The following is a 19,489-nucleotide window of genomic DNA, read 5'->3' as shown; positions in this document are numbered from 1 at the left end:
GGTCGTCGTTGTTGATAAAATTCAAGCTGGTGATACTGCAGTGTGTATGAAGACAGTGTTTAATGTATAACCATGGGATTGTTTCTCTAGCCTGCAGGGGAAAGTTTAAGGTCGTTCCACGGACTGCTGTGCAAGACTCTGCAAACACTGTCACACCAGTTCATTGCACAGTTACAGTGCTGTTCATTGTCTGCACTTTAGGTGGTTTTTATAGCCCCTGAACCAATTGCACAAGATAGTGTTTTTTTTTTCCTTCTAGCTGTTTAGCCGTGACTCTCTGGTTCTGACCCTCGCCTTGCTCTGCACAGCCTTGACCTCTGATGCACACGGAGCAGCTGGTATGAATGTGCTTCTCCTTATCTGAGCTTGTGACAGGTGTTCACATAATCTGTAATGTGACATAAACAGTTGCAGAAAAAACTAATTACTGTTTGTCTGTCCAGGTTACAGCCTGTGGACTTTACACACTGTGCACATGCAAGCTGTTTAAAACATGTTGCCCCAGAGACCTGCAAATACAGTACATAGAAAGATATTTATATACGGTACAGCGGGACGGTGCAGTATGTGTGCAGCTTCTTCAGTAAAGCAGGTGAGGTACAGCAAGTAGACCTTGAATTACAACAGGAGGCTGTGTGGTCTGGTGGGTAAAGAAAAGGGCTTGTAACTAGGAGGTCCCCGGTTCAAATCCCAGCTCACTCACTGACTCGCTGCGTGACCCTGAGCAAGTCACAACCTCCTTGTGCTCCGTCTTTCCGGTGAGACGTAATTGTAAGTGACTCTGCAGCTGATGCATAGTTCACACACCCTAGTCTCTGTAAGTCACCTTGGATAAAGGCGTCTGCTAAATAAACAAATAATAAATACAGTTGAAACTGTCTGCCAGTACTGCATCAACACTGTTGTTATTATTATTATCTTGTATATTGCATTCTGACCATAGAAATACAAGTGGAAGGCTGCTTGGCTGGCAGTGCGTCTCATTGTGCCTGAAGGTTTCAGGTTACATTTTTAATAAGAGCCCTTTTTAAAACGGGCTGGTTTCCCTGTCTCTACAGTAGTAAACACTCCTTTTGAAGGACTGCAGTCTGATTTTGAGTTTAGTCGTGAGGTTAAGGAGACGCCGTCCTGGTGAAACGCTGCTTTTCTTTTTTTTTCTTCCTGCACAGATGTGGCTCAGAGCAGTGCGGATTAGTTAAGAGGATATAAAAAGCAGGCTTTGAGAGATGCGTGATCATGCCCTTCAGACAGTTTGAAGGTCTTTGTCTTTCAAATCCTGTACAGGGGTTCTGCAGGCGTCTCGACCCTTGCTGTGCCGCTGCTGCAGCTCAAGGTCAGTCTAACCCTGCCCTGTGACGTTCAACAACAACAGAGCAAACACGATGCAGTGCGATCGCCTCTGCATTCAGCCAGCTGACACACTCCTGAGCTCTTACTGTACTGCATGAGACTTCAACTTCTGCTTCTCCAACTACACGGCTCCCTACTGTTCACTGCTCTCTCTCTTTCGTATAATCCACGGTTTCTTTTCTCTCTTATCCTAGTGAGAGCACACGTACAGGACAAAGTTTAAAGGCTTCAGAACAGCTCTGCAGGTGACGGAGCAGGATTTCAGTTATTTAAAGGGCTAGACGTCCGGCTTCAGCCCCCACAGGCTCAGGTTTTCTGGTCATCGTCGTGACTGCGCTGGTTTTATTTTTATCCCGGGTTATTAGCTGTAATTTCTGCTGCTTACTGTAGTGAGTGAGGGAGTCTTAATAAGATGCAGTGATGTCACAAATATCGTTGCATTCCCACTGATTGATCTGCATGAGGGTTTCTTGTTCCCCTGCTGTGTCTCGTTGTTTGTAGGTAGCTGGGGATGTGACTTGGTTTTATAGTCTTCTTAGTAAACTCTTATGTTTCTAGGTTTTTGGAAGTTAGGCCATGCTGTAAAGTTAACAAGAGTTTTGTTCAACATGTGTTCCAAATAAATGTTAAGACGTTTAAAGAAACTTTCATCATACCAGGGATGGAAATATGACTCCGATTGCATAGCAGTTTCACCCATTCCAGGTTTTACTACGAGCTTGATTAGCCACAGTGTGTAGGTAACAAACTCAGGTGTGTCTTAGTAAACTCCTACAGTAGTAAAACCAGGAACGGATCAGACCGCTATGCAGTGGGAGTCTTCTTTCCATGCCTGTGTACAGTACACTCCTAGCCTCCTGTAGCCGTGTGGTTAGCATGCGTTTCTGAGGACCCGCTGGACTGCATGTCTATCAACTGATTCTAAAGGGTATCGGAATGCACAGGAGGTGATTTCATTGGGCTACAAATCTTCAAATGTAACGAGTTACTCAAAACACTGTCAGCCTCCTGTAAAACCTTCAAGATGTGCAGTAGCAGTATCGCTAGGAGAGAGCCAGGCTCCAGTAAATCCAGACTGTACTGTAGGTTCCGCGCCTGGGTTTCTAATCCATACTACAGGAGCCCCGTCAGCAGAAGCTCGAATGAATGGTTGTGATTGAAGCTGCCCCACCACCAGCTCCACTGCTGCGTCTGCACACGCGTCAGGGTGCGTGTCCAGGCAGCATGGTAGTGCTGGATTAAGCTTCTTTAAGTGTGGTTCTGTGGTCAACAAGCTGGCCCAAGATACAGTCTGCAGATACAGCAGCAACGGCATTTTAGATTCAACTTGCACCAGCTTGGGATCATTAACAATGAATGGAGGTGCCCGAGTGAGTTACAATGCGTTCACGGCTTGTAGTTTTTAGAGAGATCCAGCATTATATTAAAGGGCCATGCACTCGCTGTACTGTACATAAATATTCCATACAGGTAGACGGGCAGACCGCTTATGTAATTCTGAAGAAGTAGGATTGGTGTACAGGTGTGATTTGCTTATCAGATGAGCTCGTACTTCAAATGCATAATAATAATAAATAGCTGGCTGGCATTCTGGCTCGAGGGAAGTCCCCTAGTCACACACAGTACTTTAATGGTTTGTAATGCTGATAAATAAATGGAATTTCATTGTTAAGACACAAGCCTTGGGTAAAGGCATACTGTAAAACTGTAGTCCCTAAACCTTTAAGAAAGCCTTGTTCTGAAGAAGCCCACAGTGGGTTTAATAAGACTCAAAGAAAGGAATGCTAATCCAGTGGTGGTGACACTTGGGTCAGGGATTGTTTTTTTTACTTTCTTCATAATCTTGAGGTTTTGCATTTTGTTGCCTTAATGAAAGCTTAGTTTTCATAACTGCTTGCATAACCTGGAATTGAATTGCAGTGCTGCATGGACATTGGCTACAAAAAGTAGCTGCACAGCTCTGCCTCCTGATAGAAGCACTGATGGAATGAAAGACTTGGTTTTGAAATGTATTGCGCATGCATGAATACATACATATATACTTGCTTGCGCACGCACGCACACACACACACACACACACACACACACATCTTGGTAGCATTTCCAGCTCTGGGGTGAACTTCATTCCAAGTGTACAGCATGACAGCTCTGGTTCCTGATACGTATGCTTTTTAATTCATCCTTGGCTTGGCAGCGCAGGTCACTGCTGTAAAGAAGATATTAAATCTCCTGGGTTTGACCTGGTAATAGTACCTGTACCAGCCTGGAATACTCTGCTGTACAGTAGGTACTGACTGAACCACGAGTGTGTTGGTTCCTGCTGCCCTCCCAGCTCTACTGTGTGCATCGGCTCAGTCAAGTCCTGGCCTCTTCCAGTTAACGGTAACGCCACGGCACGCATGCTGCACTTGTAGGTATGGATGTGGCAGAAACCGTTAAGACGTTTTGAGCCCTTTTTTTAAATTTATAAAGATGTAAGTGAGACTGCAGTTTTGATTAATCCCAGGTATTTACTTCTGCTTCTCCTCTCAGTGGTCTGATAATTCAGCTCAGTTGTCACTGGTTTGGCTCGCTCTGCTGTGCAATGTGAAAGCGTACAGTAACACCTGAATCATCAGCTCGACTGCTGCAAACATGAAATAATAAACTGCAGATGATTGGGGTCTATCAAGAAACAAACAACAACAAAGATCAAAATCAGAGGAATGCAACCCCCCCCCCCCCCCCCCCCCCCCTCCTTCAGTCTCTCCTGGAGCCTCAAGGGTTAAGAGGTTGCTGTGATTGGCCCCACAGCTGCTCTCTTCTGACGGGATAATTCTGCAGCCTGCGCTTTGTGTGACAGCTGCCTAATTGGGCATTCTCCCCTTGTAGCGAGCCTGCCTGCCTGCCTGCCCCCCCCTCCTCCTCCTTCTCTTCCCTGCTGACGGATGACGGTGGATTAGAGATGAGGACAGGGTGACCTGCTTGACCTTCCTTCTTTCCTTCCTGGGGAGTTGCAGGGGAGGGGCCTCCTGCAAGAGGGGCTTGTGAAGGTGGAGAGGCTGCCAGGTGGCGGATGACAGAGTGTCACGTGACCGCAGCCTGATGTCAAGGGCACCGCTATTGGCATGTGGTATGCCCTTTTTTTTTTTTTTTTTTTTAAAGGTGTTTTGTTGCAGTTTCCTGCTACAAGTTGTCAGTTCAAACAGTGAAGGAGAGGATATGGGAATTGTGTGCATGTGCGTGCATGTTCTGTTGTGTCTGCGCGTGTTTATTGCATGTGTTCAGGTGTGTGTGTTCTGTTGCTTGTGTTTAGGTGTGTGTGTGTTCCGTTGTGTGTGTTTTGTTGCATGTTCGTTCAGGTGTCTGTGTGTGTGTGTGTTCCATTGCGTTTGTTCACGTGTGTGTGTGCGAGCGTGTGTTCAGGTATGGGTGTGTTCCGTTACGTGTGTGTGTATGTGTGTGTGTGTGTGTGTGTTTTTCCTTGAAATCGTTCTTTCGATGTAGGTGAATAGAAAGAGTTTGTGCCCCTGCATCAGAACTCACAATCACAATGTACATAATGAAATAGCAACACAAAGAAGAGCCTGTTTTGTTGCATCTGCTCTGGAAACGGTGCTGAGGGCTTTTACTTTGAATTCCATGACAGCGGCTGGATGTTTTCTATTATATCTCCACTTCATCTTTCCTCAAGATGTCCTTAACTTTGCAAAATTAGGAGGATCGCCGAGTCTCCTTGTTGCTGTTGGTCCTCTAGGATGTTATTTCATTCTCTGGATAAAAACCCATCAGAGGTAAAATGTGATGAATTAGTTCACTCAAGTAGACTCCCCCCTCTATTCGTGTGTGTGTGTGTGTGTGTGTGTGAGAGAGAGAGAGAGCTGCTTGGGAGGTGTGTGTGTGTGTGTGTGTGTGTGTGTGTGTGTGTGTGTGTGTGTGTGTGTGTGTGTGAGAGAGAGAGAGAGCTGCTTGGGAGGTGTGTGTGTGTGTGTGTGTGAGAGAGAGAGAGAGAGCTGCTTGGGAGGTGTTGGGGGGTGTGTGTGTGTGTGTGTGTGTGTGTGTGTGTGTGTGAGAGAGAGAGAGCTGCTTGGGAGGTGTTGGGGTGTGTGTGTGAGAGAGAGAGAGCTGCTTGGGAGGTGTTGGGGTGTGTGTGTGTGTGTGTGTGTGTGTGTGTGTGAGAGAGAGCTGCTTGGGAGGTGTTGGGGTGTGTGTGTGTGTGAGAGAGCTGCTTGGGAGGTGTGTGGGTGGGTGGGTGTGAGCTGCTTGGGAGGTGTGGGGGTGAGAGTGAGCTGCTTGGCAGGTATGTGTGTTGCTGGCTGGGTTACTGTAGGTTTAATTCTGACCTTGTCGTTCGTGTACTTAGCTGCTTTTCAGTGCCTGAGTCAGACTGTGCAAGCACTTTAATCCCACGCCCTTGTACACGTACACTTGATTAGTGGCAGTGGTTATCTCAGCAGAAGACAGTCCGCCCTCCCTTTGCATTGGTCAGGACCGGGGCAGAGGGGAGAGTCGAGAGAGAGAGAGAGAGAGAGAAGGATTCACATTAGTATTCTTGCAGAGTAATGCTGCCTGCAGAGCAAATTGATTACTACAGTGTACCTGTACTTGACATCACTGCTTTGGAAGAAAGGTAGGGCTGATATATATATATATATATATATATATATATATATATATATATATATAATGTTTGTTTGTTTGTTTGTTTGTTTGTTTGTTTGTTTGCTTTACATGCTGCAAGAAGAGCATGTCAGGACTTCTTAACCTTCTGTGACATCTTTAGAAAAACTGCTTCCTGTGATACAACATGATTTAGGTACAGTATGATGTTAGAATTTGGAATAAAACATTTAATGAAAACTGCATGCTGTTAGGACAGATAGCTCTTTAATTAAGTCAGAGGTGGCATAGAATTTATTTTTGTGATTTAATAATTGAAGGGGGTGGGGGTTATTTTTTGAGTGATTTATTGCTTCAATATATTTATTTAAACATTCATTTTTAGGTCTAAATGGAGGCAATGTGATGTGCTCGTGTGTTGGATTGCTTGAGCTGTGAATCGGCTCTTTTATGTATTGATTGATTGATTTGTAAAGTGTTAGTATTGGTACAATGAAGACTTTGGCCCGATCCATTATACTGTAAGTCATATGAAAGTTCATCCACAGTTCAAGCAGAGATGGCTGCATCACGAGACCGTTATCTGTTGTGATGATGATGAGTATAAAGTTCAATATTCTTTTCAGAACTTTTCTAGATTGCTGTTGGCTTCTTTAATAACAGTGCAATGTTTCATGAATACCAGAACGTTTCAGTTTTGTGAATGGGGTTTGGTTTATGTCAAAGTATAGTACTGTCGACACTATGGACACTTCTCACAGTAGTTTAGAAAACCACTATACTGTGTTACTGTAGTTGTTTCCATAGCTGCCATGTCTTAACAATGTATTTTCAACATAGGCGCTCGACCTACATTTGTATTTACTGTTTGCAAGAGTTCCTACTAAATGCTACCACAATACTGTAAAACTTTTAAATAAATACATGACATGACTAATTGTGAATAGCTTAGTCCTTAAACCATTGTTTGCCAGAACTGGTGCACCAGATGATGCTGTGACCGTGACAGGATCTGTCGGATCTGGTGCACCAGATGATGCTGTGATTGTGACAGGATCTGTCAGAACTGGTGCACCAGATGATGTTGTGACCGTGACAGGATCTGTCAGAACTGGTGCACCAGACGATGTTGTGACCGTGACAGGATCTGTCAGAACTGGTGCACCAGATGATGTTGTGACAGGATCTGTCAGAACTGGTGCACCAGACGATGCTGTGATTGTGACAGGATCTGTCAGAACTGGTGCACCAGACGATGTTGTGACCGTGACAGGATCTGTCAGAACTGGTGCACCAGACGATGTTGTGACCGTGACAGGATCTGTCAGAATTGGTACACCAGACGATGTTGTGACCGTGACAGGATCTGTCAGAACTGGTGCACCAGACGATGCTGTGACCGTGACAGGATCTGTCAGAACTGGTGCACCAGACGATGTTGTGATTGTGACAGGATCTGTAGAAGCTGTGAAGTTCAACTAGAAGAGTAAAGGAAGAAGTCAGCAGGGTTCAGCAGGGCAGTGAGGCACAAAACAAATAGTCAGGAGCCCACAGCAGGGTTCAGCAGGGCAATGAGGCACAAAACAAACCCAGTGCTTCAGTGCGTGCAGGTTTACACTGGTGAGGACATCACTAATAGGCATCGGGCAGCTCGCTCTGTCCCGCCTGCATATCTAAACAAGTAGATTTCCCTCTCTGTACATGTTGTTGACGTGCGTCATTCAAGGCCAAGTCAGTCATGTCTGAGAATTTGAACCCATGACCTTCCAATCAGATTCAGTGTTCTACGTACTTCCATCAGCCCTTTCTTGAAAGTTTTAGAGTGTTTTTTTTTTATTATTAATTATTATTACTAATTTATTTTTAATTAAAACTGTAAGTAACAAAGTCAGCTGCAGTAGGCACACATTTCACCTGCCGCCTTCAGCTTACTGTTGTGGGGCTTTACAACACAACCTTGTACACTGAAGAGGGCACTAGCTGAAACATTAGCCTACCTGACTTCATTTGATTTTTGTTAGTATTTTAGCACCGCGAATAATGCTGTAGTGTATTTAAACACTAGGACACTGGCTTGGTGTACGAGCCCCATGCTGTAATGTATTTAAACACCAGGACACTGGCTTGGTGTATGAGCCCCATGCTGTAATGTATTTAAACACTAGGACACTGGCTTGGTGTATGAGCTCCATGCTGTAGTGCATTTAAACACCAGGACACTGACTTGGTGTACGAGCCCCATGCTGTAATGTATTTAAACACCAGGACACTGACTTGGTGTACGAGCCCCATGCTGTAGTGTATTTAAACACCAGGACACTGACTTGGTGTACGAGCCCCATGCTGTAGTGTATTTAAACACCAGGACACTGGCTTGGTGTATGAGCTCCATGCTGTAGTGCATTTAAACACCAGGACACTGACTTGGTGTACGAGCCCCATGCTGTAGTGTATTTAAACACCAGGACACTGGCTTGGTGTATGAGCCCCATGCTGTAGTGTATTTAAACACCAGGACACTGGCTTGGTGTATGAGCCCCATGCTGTAGTGTATTTAAACACCAGGACACTGGCTTGGTGTATGAGCCCCATGCTGTAGTGTATTTAAACACCAGGACACTGGCTTGGTGTATGAGCCCCATGCTGTAGTGTATTTAAACACCTGTGGAAGAGTGTAGTAAACTGGCACCCAGGACGTGCGTCCTCTCAGTGCAGGAATGAAGAGGGTTGAAGGTTAGCGTAGTTTTCAAAGTGTCTTCTGCAGTCGTTGCCTCTCCTTGATTCCCCTCGCTCTGGCTTGTCTTGTAATTTAACATTGATTTGCACTGGGACACATGCTCATCTCGAGTGCTGTCCCATATTAGGAGGGATGCAGGCATCCAGGCCAGGCTTGTCTCTTCATTTTTAAAACTCAAACGCTTTGAGTAGATGCCAGCTGTTACATCAGTCCAAAGTCTTGGCTGCCCATGACCTTGAATTCAACTGTACATCCTGGAATTCATACATCACACATTTTAAATAGCTTAAATGGATTACAATTCCTGAACAATGGAAGCCATTTATTCTCCAGTATTTTGGTGACAATTAATCTTGCACTACTCATTTGAGTGCTGGTAGATTGGCTGTGGATATCACAGCTGTGCAATGTTATCTAGGTACATATTCACAGAGATCCATAACTCTACCATCACCAGGTCTTCAAGCTACTGCTGTTAATAATGTCACGACCTTCATATACGGAATGTCTCCAAGTGAGCAGAGCACATCTTTTCATCAGATGAGATAGCTTTTGTGTCCGCACTGCTTTCCTTGCCAGGGGCTAGTGAAAATCATTTAAAATGCTGTAGGATGTTATTGCATGACATTGTCAAAGAGAATAGATAATTACAGAGATGCACTACCCTTCCCCTACTGTGGGGTTGTCTCTGTGCCCTTCTAATACACTGGGATAAGAGCGATGCAGAAGGTGACTTATTTCACCATTTCTGAAACCCCCGACACAGTAGTTAAGATGTGTGTGTGTGTGTGTCTTTTATTTTTTCATCCTAGCCTTTCTTTAACTGTCCCTTTCGTATTGGTGGCGTCATTGCAGTGTGTCATTGCAGTGATTGACTTCAAAGGAAACATTTCAAAGCAAACTATTCTTTCAAAACCACAGTGAGTCAAGTCAAGTAGACAATGGGTTCTTTAGTGTACTGAAAAGAGGAAATACTGTGGTAGCAGAATAGTTTTGCAGTCCCTTAGAATTCCGATTGAGCGTTATGAAATATATATAAATAAATACATTTAAATTGCTTTGGGTATTGAACAACTCCAGTGAGTCGGTGAACAGTGATTTGAGACCATGGTTCTACATCTACCTAAGAGGCAGACTGCTGTCTCCAGTCAAAACCAGTCAGACGGATGTTGCTGTTTTATTCATTCACACTCCTTTAAAGATTTCAGATTGTCCTTTCTCATAGAAGCATGAATGTTGCACACATATACAGTAGTCTGGTCCGTATACGTCACGGTGCAACATAAGGGCACAGCCCTCGAGTGGAGGGCTTCTCATGGTGGCTTTATCGATGAGCGAGTTACAAAAAATGTGCATTGTGTTATAAAGATTAAACCTGTTTTAGGCTAAACTTTAAATGTTTAGTTAAATAAGCAGAGTCCTAACCTCCCTCGTCCCCTGCACTGCTCCACATTGACATAACACTAACCCTAACCTCCCTCGTCCCCCGCACTGCTCCACATTGACATAACACTAACCCTAACCCACCTCGTCCCCTGCACTGCTCCACATTGACATAACACTAACCCTAACCTCCCTCGTCCCCCACACTGCTCCACATTGACATAACCAGAGTCCTAACCTCCCTCGTCCCCCCGCACTGCTCCATATTGACTGCACCCTGCCTGGGAGATGCAGTCCTGTATGTCCCTCTCTAAGGGGGCAGGAGAGGTTCCAATTAGTGTGTGGGCTTCGTGATGTGGACGCGTGTCTGGAAAGACGACGGAGACGGACACAAATCACTTCACAGCGTCCAATTGTAACGACTTGCCATGATGACTGATCTGGGTCAGAAACAAAGTACTGACCTAGAGGTAAAAAGGCGCGGTCTCATCTTGCAGTGCACCCCGTGGTATCTGATAACAGATGCCCAGCTAGTGATGTCGTAGGGTGTACCCCACTTTAATATCCGGCTTGTACGATGTCATCTGTAGAGAAAACTACTAGGGTCTGGTTAACAGAGTAAAAGGCTTTACTGGATAAATGCTGTAGTTTTACAATATTCTGTCACTCCTTTGATTTTATTATATGGGTTGTTCTCTGCTCTAGGGGTTTCAAAAGAGTAAACAAGACTGTGCACAGTTACATGCAAACAGATGCTTATTAGGAAAACAACCTTTTAATTAATAACCACAGTGTCCAGAATTGGTTTCCTTTTAAGCTTGTTTAAAAGTTGTAAGTATTGCATGGTGGTTATAACATTTCAGTTTCAAGTGTTTTCTGTACATTTATTTTTATTCCAGTCAAAGAAACATCCTGTGTTCATTTTGCCAGTACAGTTTTAAAAGGTGCATCAGAAACGGTTACCCTGATCTCCATCTTCAGGGACAGACCCAGGTTCAGAAACCCGAGTCAGGGTTACAGCAAACCAGCAGTCCGGGCAGATATCTTGATTTAATAATACCCTGCTGTAAATCCTTTTGTATTGCCTGTGAACTCGTAAAAAAAGTGTTTATCTCAAAGGTCACAGACCTGTGGGCATGTTTGTTTGAATACGTGACACAGTGAGGCTGTCGTGTAGTTTAGTCAGACACACATCTCATGCGTGTATGTAAACTCTCACTGATGTCCTTAGCATGTGACCACTGAGAACCGGAGAATTATACCAGTGTATGTGAGCATGTTTAATCTGTGGCAGTCATGTAACACGCACGTGCACACACACGCATGTACACGCGCGCGCACACTCAATAAATAAGAGTTGAAGTGCCAGTCCGTGAGAGTGCAGATTATTTACCAGGCCATGAGAGCGCAGATTATCTACCAGTCCGTGAGAGCGCAGATTATCTACCAGTCCGTGAGAGCGCAGATTATCTACCAGTCCGTGAGAGCGCAGATTATCTACCAGTCCGTGAGAGCGCAGATTATCTACCAGTCCGTGAGAGCGCAGATTATCTACCAGTCCGTGAGAGCGCAGATTATCTACCAGTCCGTGAGAGCGCAGATTATCTACCAGTCCGTGAGAGCGCAGATTATCTACCAGTCCGTGAGAGCACAGATTATTCACCTCACTGAACTGTGAGTGGTTAAGGTTTCAGGTTCTGTTCCACTCCATTAGTGTTTAAAAGGTGGTGTATGGCAGAGAATGTTTCAAACTGAACAGATCAAATCTTTTCACTACAGGAGACAGTGATTCAAGATCCAGAAATTGTACAGCCAGTCTATAACACTGCTGTTTTTACAAGTCTTGTGTGATATGCTTTGTGTTTAGAAGGATTTGTTTGTATTTATTTAAATTGTAAATTTCCCAATTTGATATTTGTCAGGAGGAGGTAATTTTAATATAAATAAAAGCCTAAAGCTTTATTATTTTTTTCTAAAACATTTTTTTTTTTCTCAATGATTAACTTTTTAATTTGTGTTCTTAACCTTTTCAGTCCTGTCGGGACCTTTCTTAGTGCTGTACAATATACTTTTGATATATTTATAATAGTACTGTCTGTTGGTTTTCATTGCATGCTCTTTTTCTTTCAGGTGAATCTCCACTTCATAAAAGAAGGAAAAGGAAAAAAACGAATCTGTGGGCTTGTGGAAGCGCGCAGACCCTTGGAGCAGATCCCATCTCCGTGGATTCAGTTTGGAGGGATCCTTCTGAGACTCCCTGGGAGCTGGAACACGTTAATCACACAGCATCATGTGCTGAGGATTATCAGTCTGCCCCACTGCAATGCCCCACTGCATTCATTCCTGCAGAAAAATAATATATATAAAATAAAAAATATGACAGTTGGATAGTCCACCACGAGTGTGTGCAGTGGATTGCTCTACACTAGGAAATACATTCTTCTATTTTGTGACTTTAACCAATTTTTTGTATTGTTATTTAAATCGAGGTGAGGGATCATATTGGAGAATCCTGCTGTTGAACATGACTCATGGGGAAGAGCCTGGCTCTGAGATGCACCAGGATTCCGTTGTTTTAACTTACCTTGAAGGTTTACTAATGCATCAGGTAGCCGGGGGGTCAGGTGCCGCAGCTACCAGACGGTCAGAAGCTGGGCACAGCGACCAGGACCACAACAACAAGCCCGCCACAAGCTATCTTCTGCCGAGCCATGGCTCCTGTCAGGAGGAAAGGCGCACAGGTCCCAGAAGCGGCACGCAACACTTCAAGAAAGCCAGACTGCTGCAGTCCTCCGAAGCCTGGAGTGCACCCGAGAGGCAAAGGCTGCCCGATCCCACTGTAGATCTGAACGGACAAAGCAGGGACCTGTTAACGGGAGCTCTGGGCGACTCTCCTAAATGCAATCAGGAAAGCACTTTGCTCGCCTCCCTGCTCCAGTCGTTCAGCTCAAGGCTGCAGAGCGTGGCGCTGTCCCAACAGATCATGCAGAGCCTGCAGCATCAGGGGTATCCTCGGAGTGACGAGAGTGCCCCGGATGAAGAGGAGGCCCTCGGCTGCTACGGAATTGCATCCAGCCGCTTGAAGGGCTTGATGAAGAGGAAGAACAAAGTGCCGAGCCGGAGCAGCGTGCCTTACCGGCGGAGAAACAGTCAGGAGAGGGCTTCCGAATCCCCTCAAGCGGCGCCGCCAGCTTCTGAGCCTCTGTCCTGTGCAGCGAGGCTGAAGGCAGTGGCCAGCCTGGTCGAGCACAGGTCCAGCCCTGTCGCTTCCCCGAAACCCAGCGTCGCCTGCAGCCAGCTGGCATTGCTGCTCTCCAGCGAAGCCCACCTGCAGCAGTATTCCCGGGAGCAAGCCCTAAAATCCAAACTAGCTGTGCGGTCAGCCAGCGAGAGGCTTGCTGCCATTGCCAGTCAGAAGCTGCAGGACAACACGCAGACACACGGAGGCCAGCCCCAGCTGTCCAAGGAGCCGACAAGCCCTTTAAATGGTCAGTGCGGTCCATTCCTCAAAAGTGCCGATTCGAGCAAACACAATCCTACACCCATTCCAGGACACAGCAGCTCCCCGAGGAACCCCAGTTCTTTGAGAGACAGAGGCGCCTTTGTGAAGCCCAGCCCCAGAGCATCGCCATACTGCAGCAGCTTGCTTTTGCACCTTTTGAATAACCACAACACGCAGAAGCAAGTTAATGGCCATCGTCTGATGGAGGGGAGTTACCACGCCTTTTCAAACCACAGCTCACCGGCGCCGCGATCCTCCGGAGAATACTCAAATCACGACAACAGTCTGACCGAAGACAGCAGTGATGCGGAAAGCTTTCATTCACGCTGCTCCCCGATAGACCTTTCCTTGAGAGCCCGGACAAGCCGTCCGAGCTTCGGTTCAGCAGGATCCTTGGAGACGTTGACCGAGTCCCTGATAAGCAACTGGAACCCAGAGACCCCTCGGCTTCCTACCCCGGAGACCAGACCTCGAGAAAACTGTTCAGTTACAAAACCTTATCAGAAAGTGACTCTTCTGCAGTTGCTCCTGGATCATAAAAACAGTGAAAAGACGGACATGGGTTCAGATAAGCGAGAGCTGCAGAATGGTTTCAGCCCTGAGCATCGCGGCGCACCGACTGGGAGAGTGACTCCAGTCAGAAGGTGCGAGGAGTCGATGAAAAGAAACTCCCCAGATGCTCTGAGTTTTGGGAAAGTTGAAAGCTTGCCTAAATTCCGTCATTCTCAAGAAGCTGTTGTTGCTTCATCTCCGTCTGCATCTCCGTACAGCTTGAGACCACCTTCCAGGATGCAGGTGATCCCAACACTGACTCCTCTATTGGATCTGAGGAAGAGCAGTAATGATAATACTAGCGCCGGCAGAGCAGGAGCATCCCCTCATGAGGCCGCAGAAGAAGCATCATTTAGTGCTAGCAAGTTGTTGCAAAACTTAGCTCAATGCGGATTACAAAACTCAGCCCAGTCTCCTCCTTCACTGCCTTCAGTGCTTGCCAGTAAAAGGCAGACATTCGAAGTGAAAGCGGACAAGCCAGTGGCTTTGCTGGAAAGGCTCAGTGCTCCTGTTGCAAGGAATACAAGCTCTGCTTTAGAAGAAGCCAGCATGAATATGAGAGAGCCAGCTTCTCTGGCAGAATCCTGTGTAGCTTCTGGTTCAGAAATAGAGAACCTGCTGGAAAGACGCTCCGTCCTGCAGCTTCTCATGGGAACGGGCGACAGCAAAGAAAAGACTCGGTTTACACGTAAAAGATCCACAAGCAAGGTGGGCTTATCAGAGAGGCAGCCCGGCCAATCTTACAGCAGCGGAGGCTTAATCGAACCCGTGCTGGAGGTGAAAATAAAGACTGAACCCAAAGAGGAGACCTGCACGTCCGAGTATGAATGTGAAGCAGATACAAGCCAGTCTGAAGAAAGAGGTGAAAAACACCACAGCCCTGTCCCTCTCCAGGTCTCTGCTTCACCCAGAGACATGAAGCAGGAACCTGGCACTATAGCTCAGGAACCTGTCCCTCGAGACGGCCTATTGAGCCAGCTGTTGAAACAGCCGCCCAGTGCTTATCATGCAAATAAACACACTGATGGGAATGTGAACAGTCTGAAAGAAACGCAAACGCTGAATCAAGGAACAGTCGTCCCCAAAAAGAGAAAACTCTTCCTTGCTTCTGAAGAGCGCTTTCTCAGCCCGGTCCGAATGGAGATTTCCAATGAGCAGCACACCTCCTCGACGGAGCCCCTCTGCAGGTCCTCGGAGACGTGGCTCTCCCGCCACGCTGGGACCCAGGTGGAGGCTGAGGCTGTCGGTCATGTTGGGTGTTCAGCCAGCGAGTCTCCTGGGTGTGCTAAAGACGGTAAAGACTTCAACGTGCTGAAGCAGTTGCTCCTTTCCGATAACTGCCTGAAAGATTTGTCCCAGCAGAGAGGTACAGCCAGCCCGTCGGTTCTGCAGAATGACTGCAAGCCTAACGGAAGATTGAAATACAGTCCCGAAACCAGCAGCTTTCAGCGTAATCTCAGCCCGCCAGCATCGGGCCCTCTAGACCTCAAGATCTCCCAGCATGCATCTGTCGGAAGCAGCCCGAGTGGCTCTCCTTGGGGGGGCCATGTGGCAAGACAAGAATCGCCACAACTGAACCTCGTCCCTGTCAATAGTGAGGCGGAGGGCCCTATTAGATGGGTAATCCGGGGGGATGAGAAGTGCGACGCGAACAAAGATTACCCCAGACTGACCAGGTCAAACCCCATACTTTACTACATGCTCCAGAAAGGCAACTCCAGCCTCAGCAAAGAGGGAAAGCAAAGGAGAGCTCAGGTAGTCAGCCCGCCTGAGCCGGTACAGTATGGACTGCAGGTTCAAATTAAACAGGAGCCCACATCTGAAGAGGAAGCTTACAACCACGGAATGAACCTGAAACGCTACGCGCAGTCCAGGCTGCGTAAAAATCACAACGGAGGACCGAGTGATATATTGGAAAAAGTGCCGGCAATCAAGACCGAGCCTGACTAATGTTAGAGACAAGCCAGCAGACGAACTCGGAGAGCAAGTGGCGTGTCAAGCAGAGCACTAGTGATTTCCAATCTGCTGTGTGTGTGTGTGTGTGTGTGTGTGTGTATATATTTTGTATTATTGTACATGTGATACTGGTATGCCTTGATGTTTTGAATTTGGAGAGTAAGAAAAGCAGCCTGAAGGGAGGTGCTCGGATCCTACATCCATGTTGGTAAAGCATGTAGTGCGCATCCTGCACCCCAGTCCTATGCATCGCCACCCTGCCTAATGCTTTATAAATATTCTTTTTTCTTTTTTTTTTTTTTATATATCTATATAAAGTGAATCCAACTGTAAATGAAATGTAATGGTGGGAGCAGTCCGAGTACATCATCCACCCCATATAAAAGCTTACCACAGTAAAAGCATAGCACAGTGAAAGCATGGTCAAGCCTACGTAAGCATTGTAAACAATAGCGAGGTATGGTAAAGCATATTCATACACATTTCAAACCAGGGTAAACTATGGGAAACGCATAGTGTAACCAATGGGAAAAGCATGCGAAAACTGCAAAAATACCTTGGTAAACTTTTCTAAGGGCCGCTGGATTTCAGCAGCATTCAGATGTAAATCTCTGTTCTAATCCACAGCCTCCAGTAGTTCCAGGCTCGTCGTGGGAAGGTTGCTCGGTTTGTCTGCTTGTTTCATGGGCACTTATTGATTGCTCATTGCTATCGCCGCTCAGATATATTGTTCTCTTACTTCCAGTTTAAACGTATGTTTTTAGTGAAGCATCTTTTAATGGTTTGGTAATGACGGCAGACCGCTGATCTGTGTGCATGGTAAACCTGTTTTGGAAGGTCTGTGTTTTAGTACATCTTTTGGTTCATCTATGCATCTTCCCTGCCAGAGCTCCCTGTGTTTGAGCTTTCTGATTCTGTTAATTCTCCCGAGAAACCAACGTAATACCTGGGTGCATATTTAAAGACAGTATTCCCCTCTGAAAGGATGGGGCCCTTACCAGCGGTTCTGCTTGTTGCCTCTTCTGATATCACTGTACTGTCCATGCTAATCCGTAGACTATCCTTCTTACTGAACTTGAGAGGTAACATGCCGTTAAGACCAAGCAGAAACATACCTACCCTCGTAGGTTTGATCACAGAACATGCTGATTGTGTTAGTCATGAGACTGGCTAGGTGTTTCTGAGTTTTAAAAGCATGTCTATACTGTGAAGAGGTGTTTTTTTTATTTTATTTAACGTTGTATAAAAAGTTTTATAATTATTATTTTTATTATTTTGTTATTTTAAGGTTTTGGTTGTGTGTGTTTTTTCTCTTCTTTTGAAAGAAACACATCGCATGTGGAACTGTGTTGTGTAATTCAGACCCTCCAGAATGTAAAAAACAAACCCTAACACTGAAATTGAACTGTTGCTATCAACAAAGAAGAATTTCAGATAAATGAAGGTCAGCTTTTTATTTATTTTTTGGATGTTGCTTGTTGGCTAGAGACTGCATGAGCAATGTCAAGCTGACCCAGACTTTTATTAAACAACCCTCTGTTACCTAAAGTGAAAATCTGACTAGAAAAAAGAGGATTTCATTCAAATAAATGAAATGGGCCATTCTGTATGCAGTTGGTGATACTGTTGTGTGTTTTTTTCACCGGATTGGTTTTGGTAAATATTATACTGGTATTATTTATTCGGCTATTTTTATTTATTCAATAAAAATAAATAAAAAAAGAACTGGAGGGTCTGATTTGGTACTGTTTATCACACACAGCTTTAAGTCTTAAGTATGAAATATTTTAACTTGTTTTTAGTAGTTCAGTCATATCGAGTGATGTGTATATATGTGTTTATTTTTTTTTTTATTATTAAGAAACTATTTGTGTAAATAGTACTTTCATTATGAAAGATGGCTATTTTGTATTGTTCAAAGAAAAAAAAAAGTACTAGTTTTAAAACTCCTGACGGTAATGTAAATTCTGTGTAAAATTGTACATAACGAGCCTGGGGTGAACCTGTTTCTTTTGCATGTGTCTGTATGTGGTAAGCTTATGATAATCTCTATGTGTGATGCTCTGCATTGCAGCCTGTTGCATGCAAAAGCATGTGGGGAGGGACCAGGACCCTGAGCATTAAAGCTGGATGTTGGGGGGGGGGGGGGGGGTGGAAAGTCTTAATCATGACTTCTGATGTGATCAGTAGTAATGTACTGTATGTATGTATACCTGTATATAGAGCAGAGCAAAGAGCTGTAAAATAGCAACATTATGATTACAATTGCAGATCGCTATCAAGATGTTATGTCGCCGTTCCAGGTCACATGCTGCAGCATTACTTCTTTTTTTTTTTTTTCTTAAATAATGATTATTATTTTCTTTTAGTTTTTGGTGTTTACTTGCACAGACTTTAAATAAAGTACTAAAACGCACTATTTGCATAACATTGTTCTTATTTTTTTGGCGTGGTTTCATTTCTTTTCCTGGCAGGTGTGTGGCAGTTCTCATTCTCCTGCTCTAGGTCTTGTGTTCAGTGGTGATGGCACAGATCACAGTGATCTGCAGAACGTGTTGCAGTCCTGGATACAGAAGCACCTGCCCACCGAGCAACAACAAACAGCACTCTGTCAATCCCAGTTCTTTACCTCGCAACAGGGAGTGCATGTCAGAGAGGTGAGGGGCAGCCTGCTAGCACTTCACAGGTTAAAGTGCTTTGATTCACTTTCCCTCGTTCACTGAGTAACTAAAGGGCAGTGGGCTTGACACGTTCACCATAGCAACCAGTGTGAGAAGCTGACTAAGCACTGCATTGCATTGTGGGAGCTACTCATGTGATCTAAACAGCAGTCTATATGAATACCATTTAAATCCTTTCACCCTTTTGTGGAACAAGATGAGGAAACCCCCAGCTATTTAGATATAGTGCAATGCTTGTAGGTCGACGGGAGGAAAAAGCACAAGCTGATTGGGTGTAATCCCGACACCAGCAACCACGAGTTCACCTGATTGCTGACGGGGCTCTGAGGAGCTGTATAAACTCGGCCCTTGCTGACAGGGCTCTGAGGAGCTGTATAAACTCGGCCCTTGCTGACGAGGCTCTGAGGAGCTGTATAAACTCGGCCCTTGCTGACGGGGCTCTGAGGAGCTGTATAAACTCGGCCCTTGCTGACAAGGCTCTGAGGAGCTGTATAAACTCGGCCTTTGCTGAGGAGCTGTATAAACTCGGCCCTTGCTGACGAGGCTCTGAGGAGCTGTATAAACTCGGCCTTTGCTGAGGAGCTGTATAAACTCGGCCCTTGCTGACGGGGCTCTGAGGAGCTGTATAAACTCGGCCCTTGCTGACAGGGCTCTGAGGAGCTGTATAAACTCGGCCCTTGCTGACGGGGCTCTGAGGAGCTGTATAAACTCGGCCTTTGCTGAGGAGCT

At 45.5% G+C, this 19,489-nt stretch overlaps 1 protein-coding gene across 2 annotated transcripts in view; it reads left to right on the top strand.

Moving 5' to 3' along the window:
* LOC117406036 (nuclear receptor-interacting protein 1-like) overlaps positions 1–18,507 on the top strand; it is a 30,341-nt gene extending 11,834 nt beyond the window's left edge. For both annotated transcript variants that reach the window (XM_059030599.1, XM_059030600.1), the window contains exon 2: positions 12,200–18,507. In XM_059030599.1, the coding sequence (XP_058886582.1) occupies positions 12,594–16,073 (3,480 nt within the window). In that variant the 5' untranslated portion in view covers positions 12,200–12,593 and the 3' untranslated portion in view covers positions 16,074–18,507. The remainder of the gene's footprint in view (positions 1–12,199) is intronic.
* Positions 18,508–19,489: the final 982 nt, after the last annotated feature.

This window comes from Acipenser ruthenus, chromosome 9 (genome assembly GCF_902713425.1).
Source record: "Acipenser ruthenus chromosome 9, fAciRut3.2 maternal haplotype, whole genome shotgun sequence".
NCBI lineage: Eukaryota > Metazoa > Chordata > Actinopteri > Acipenseriformes > Acipenseridae > Acipenser > Acipenser ruthenus.
The sequence above is the reverse complement of the archived record's forward strand: the minus strand, read 5'-3'. Positions and strand labels throughout refer to the sequence as shown.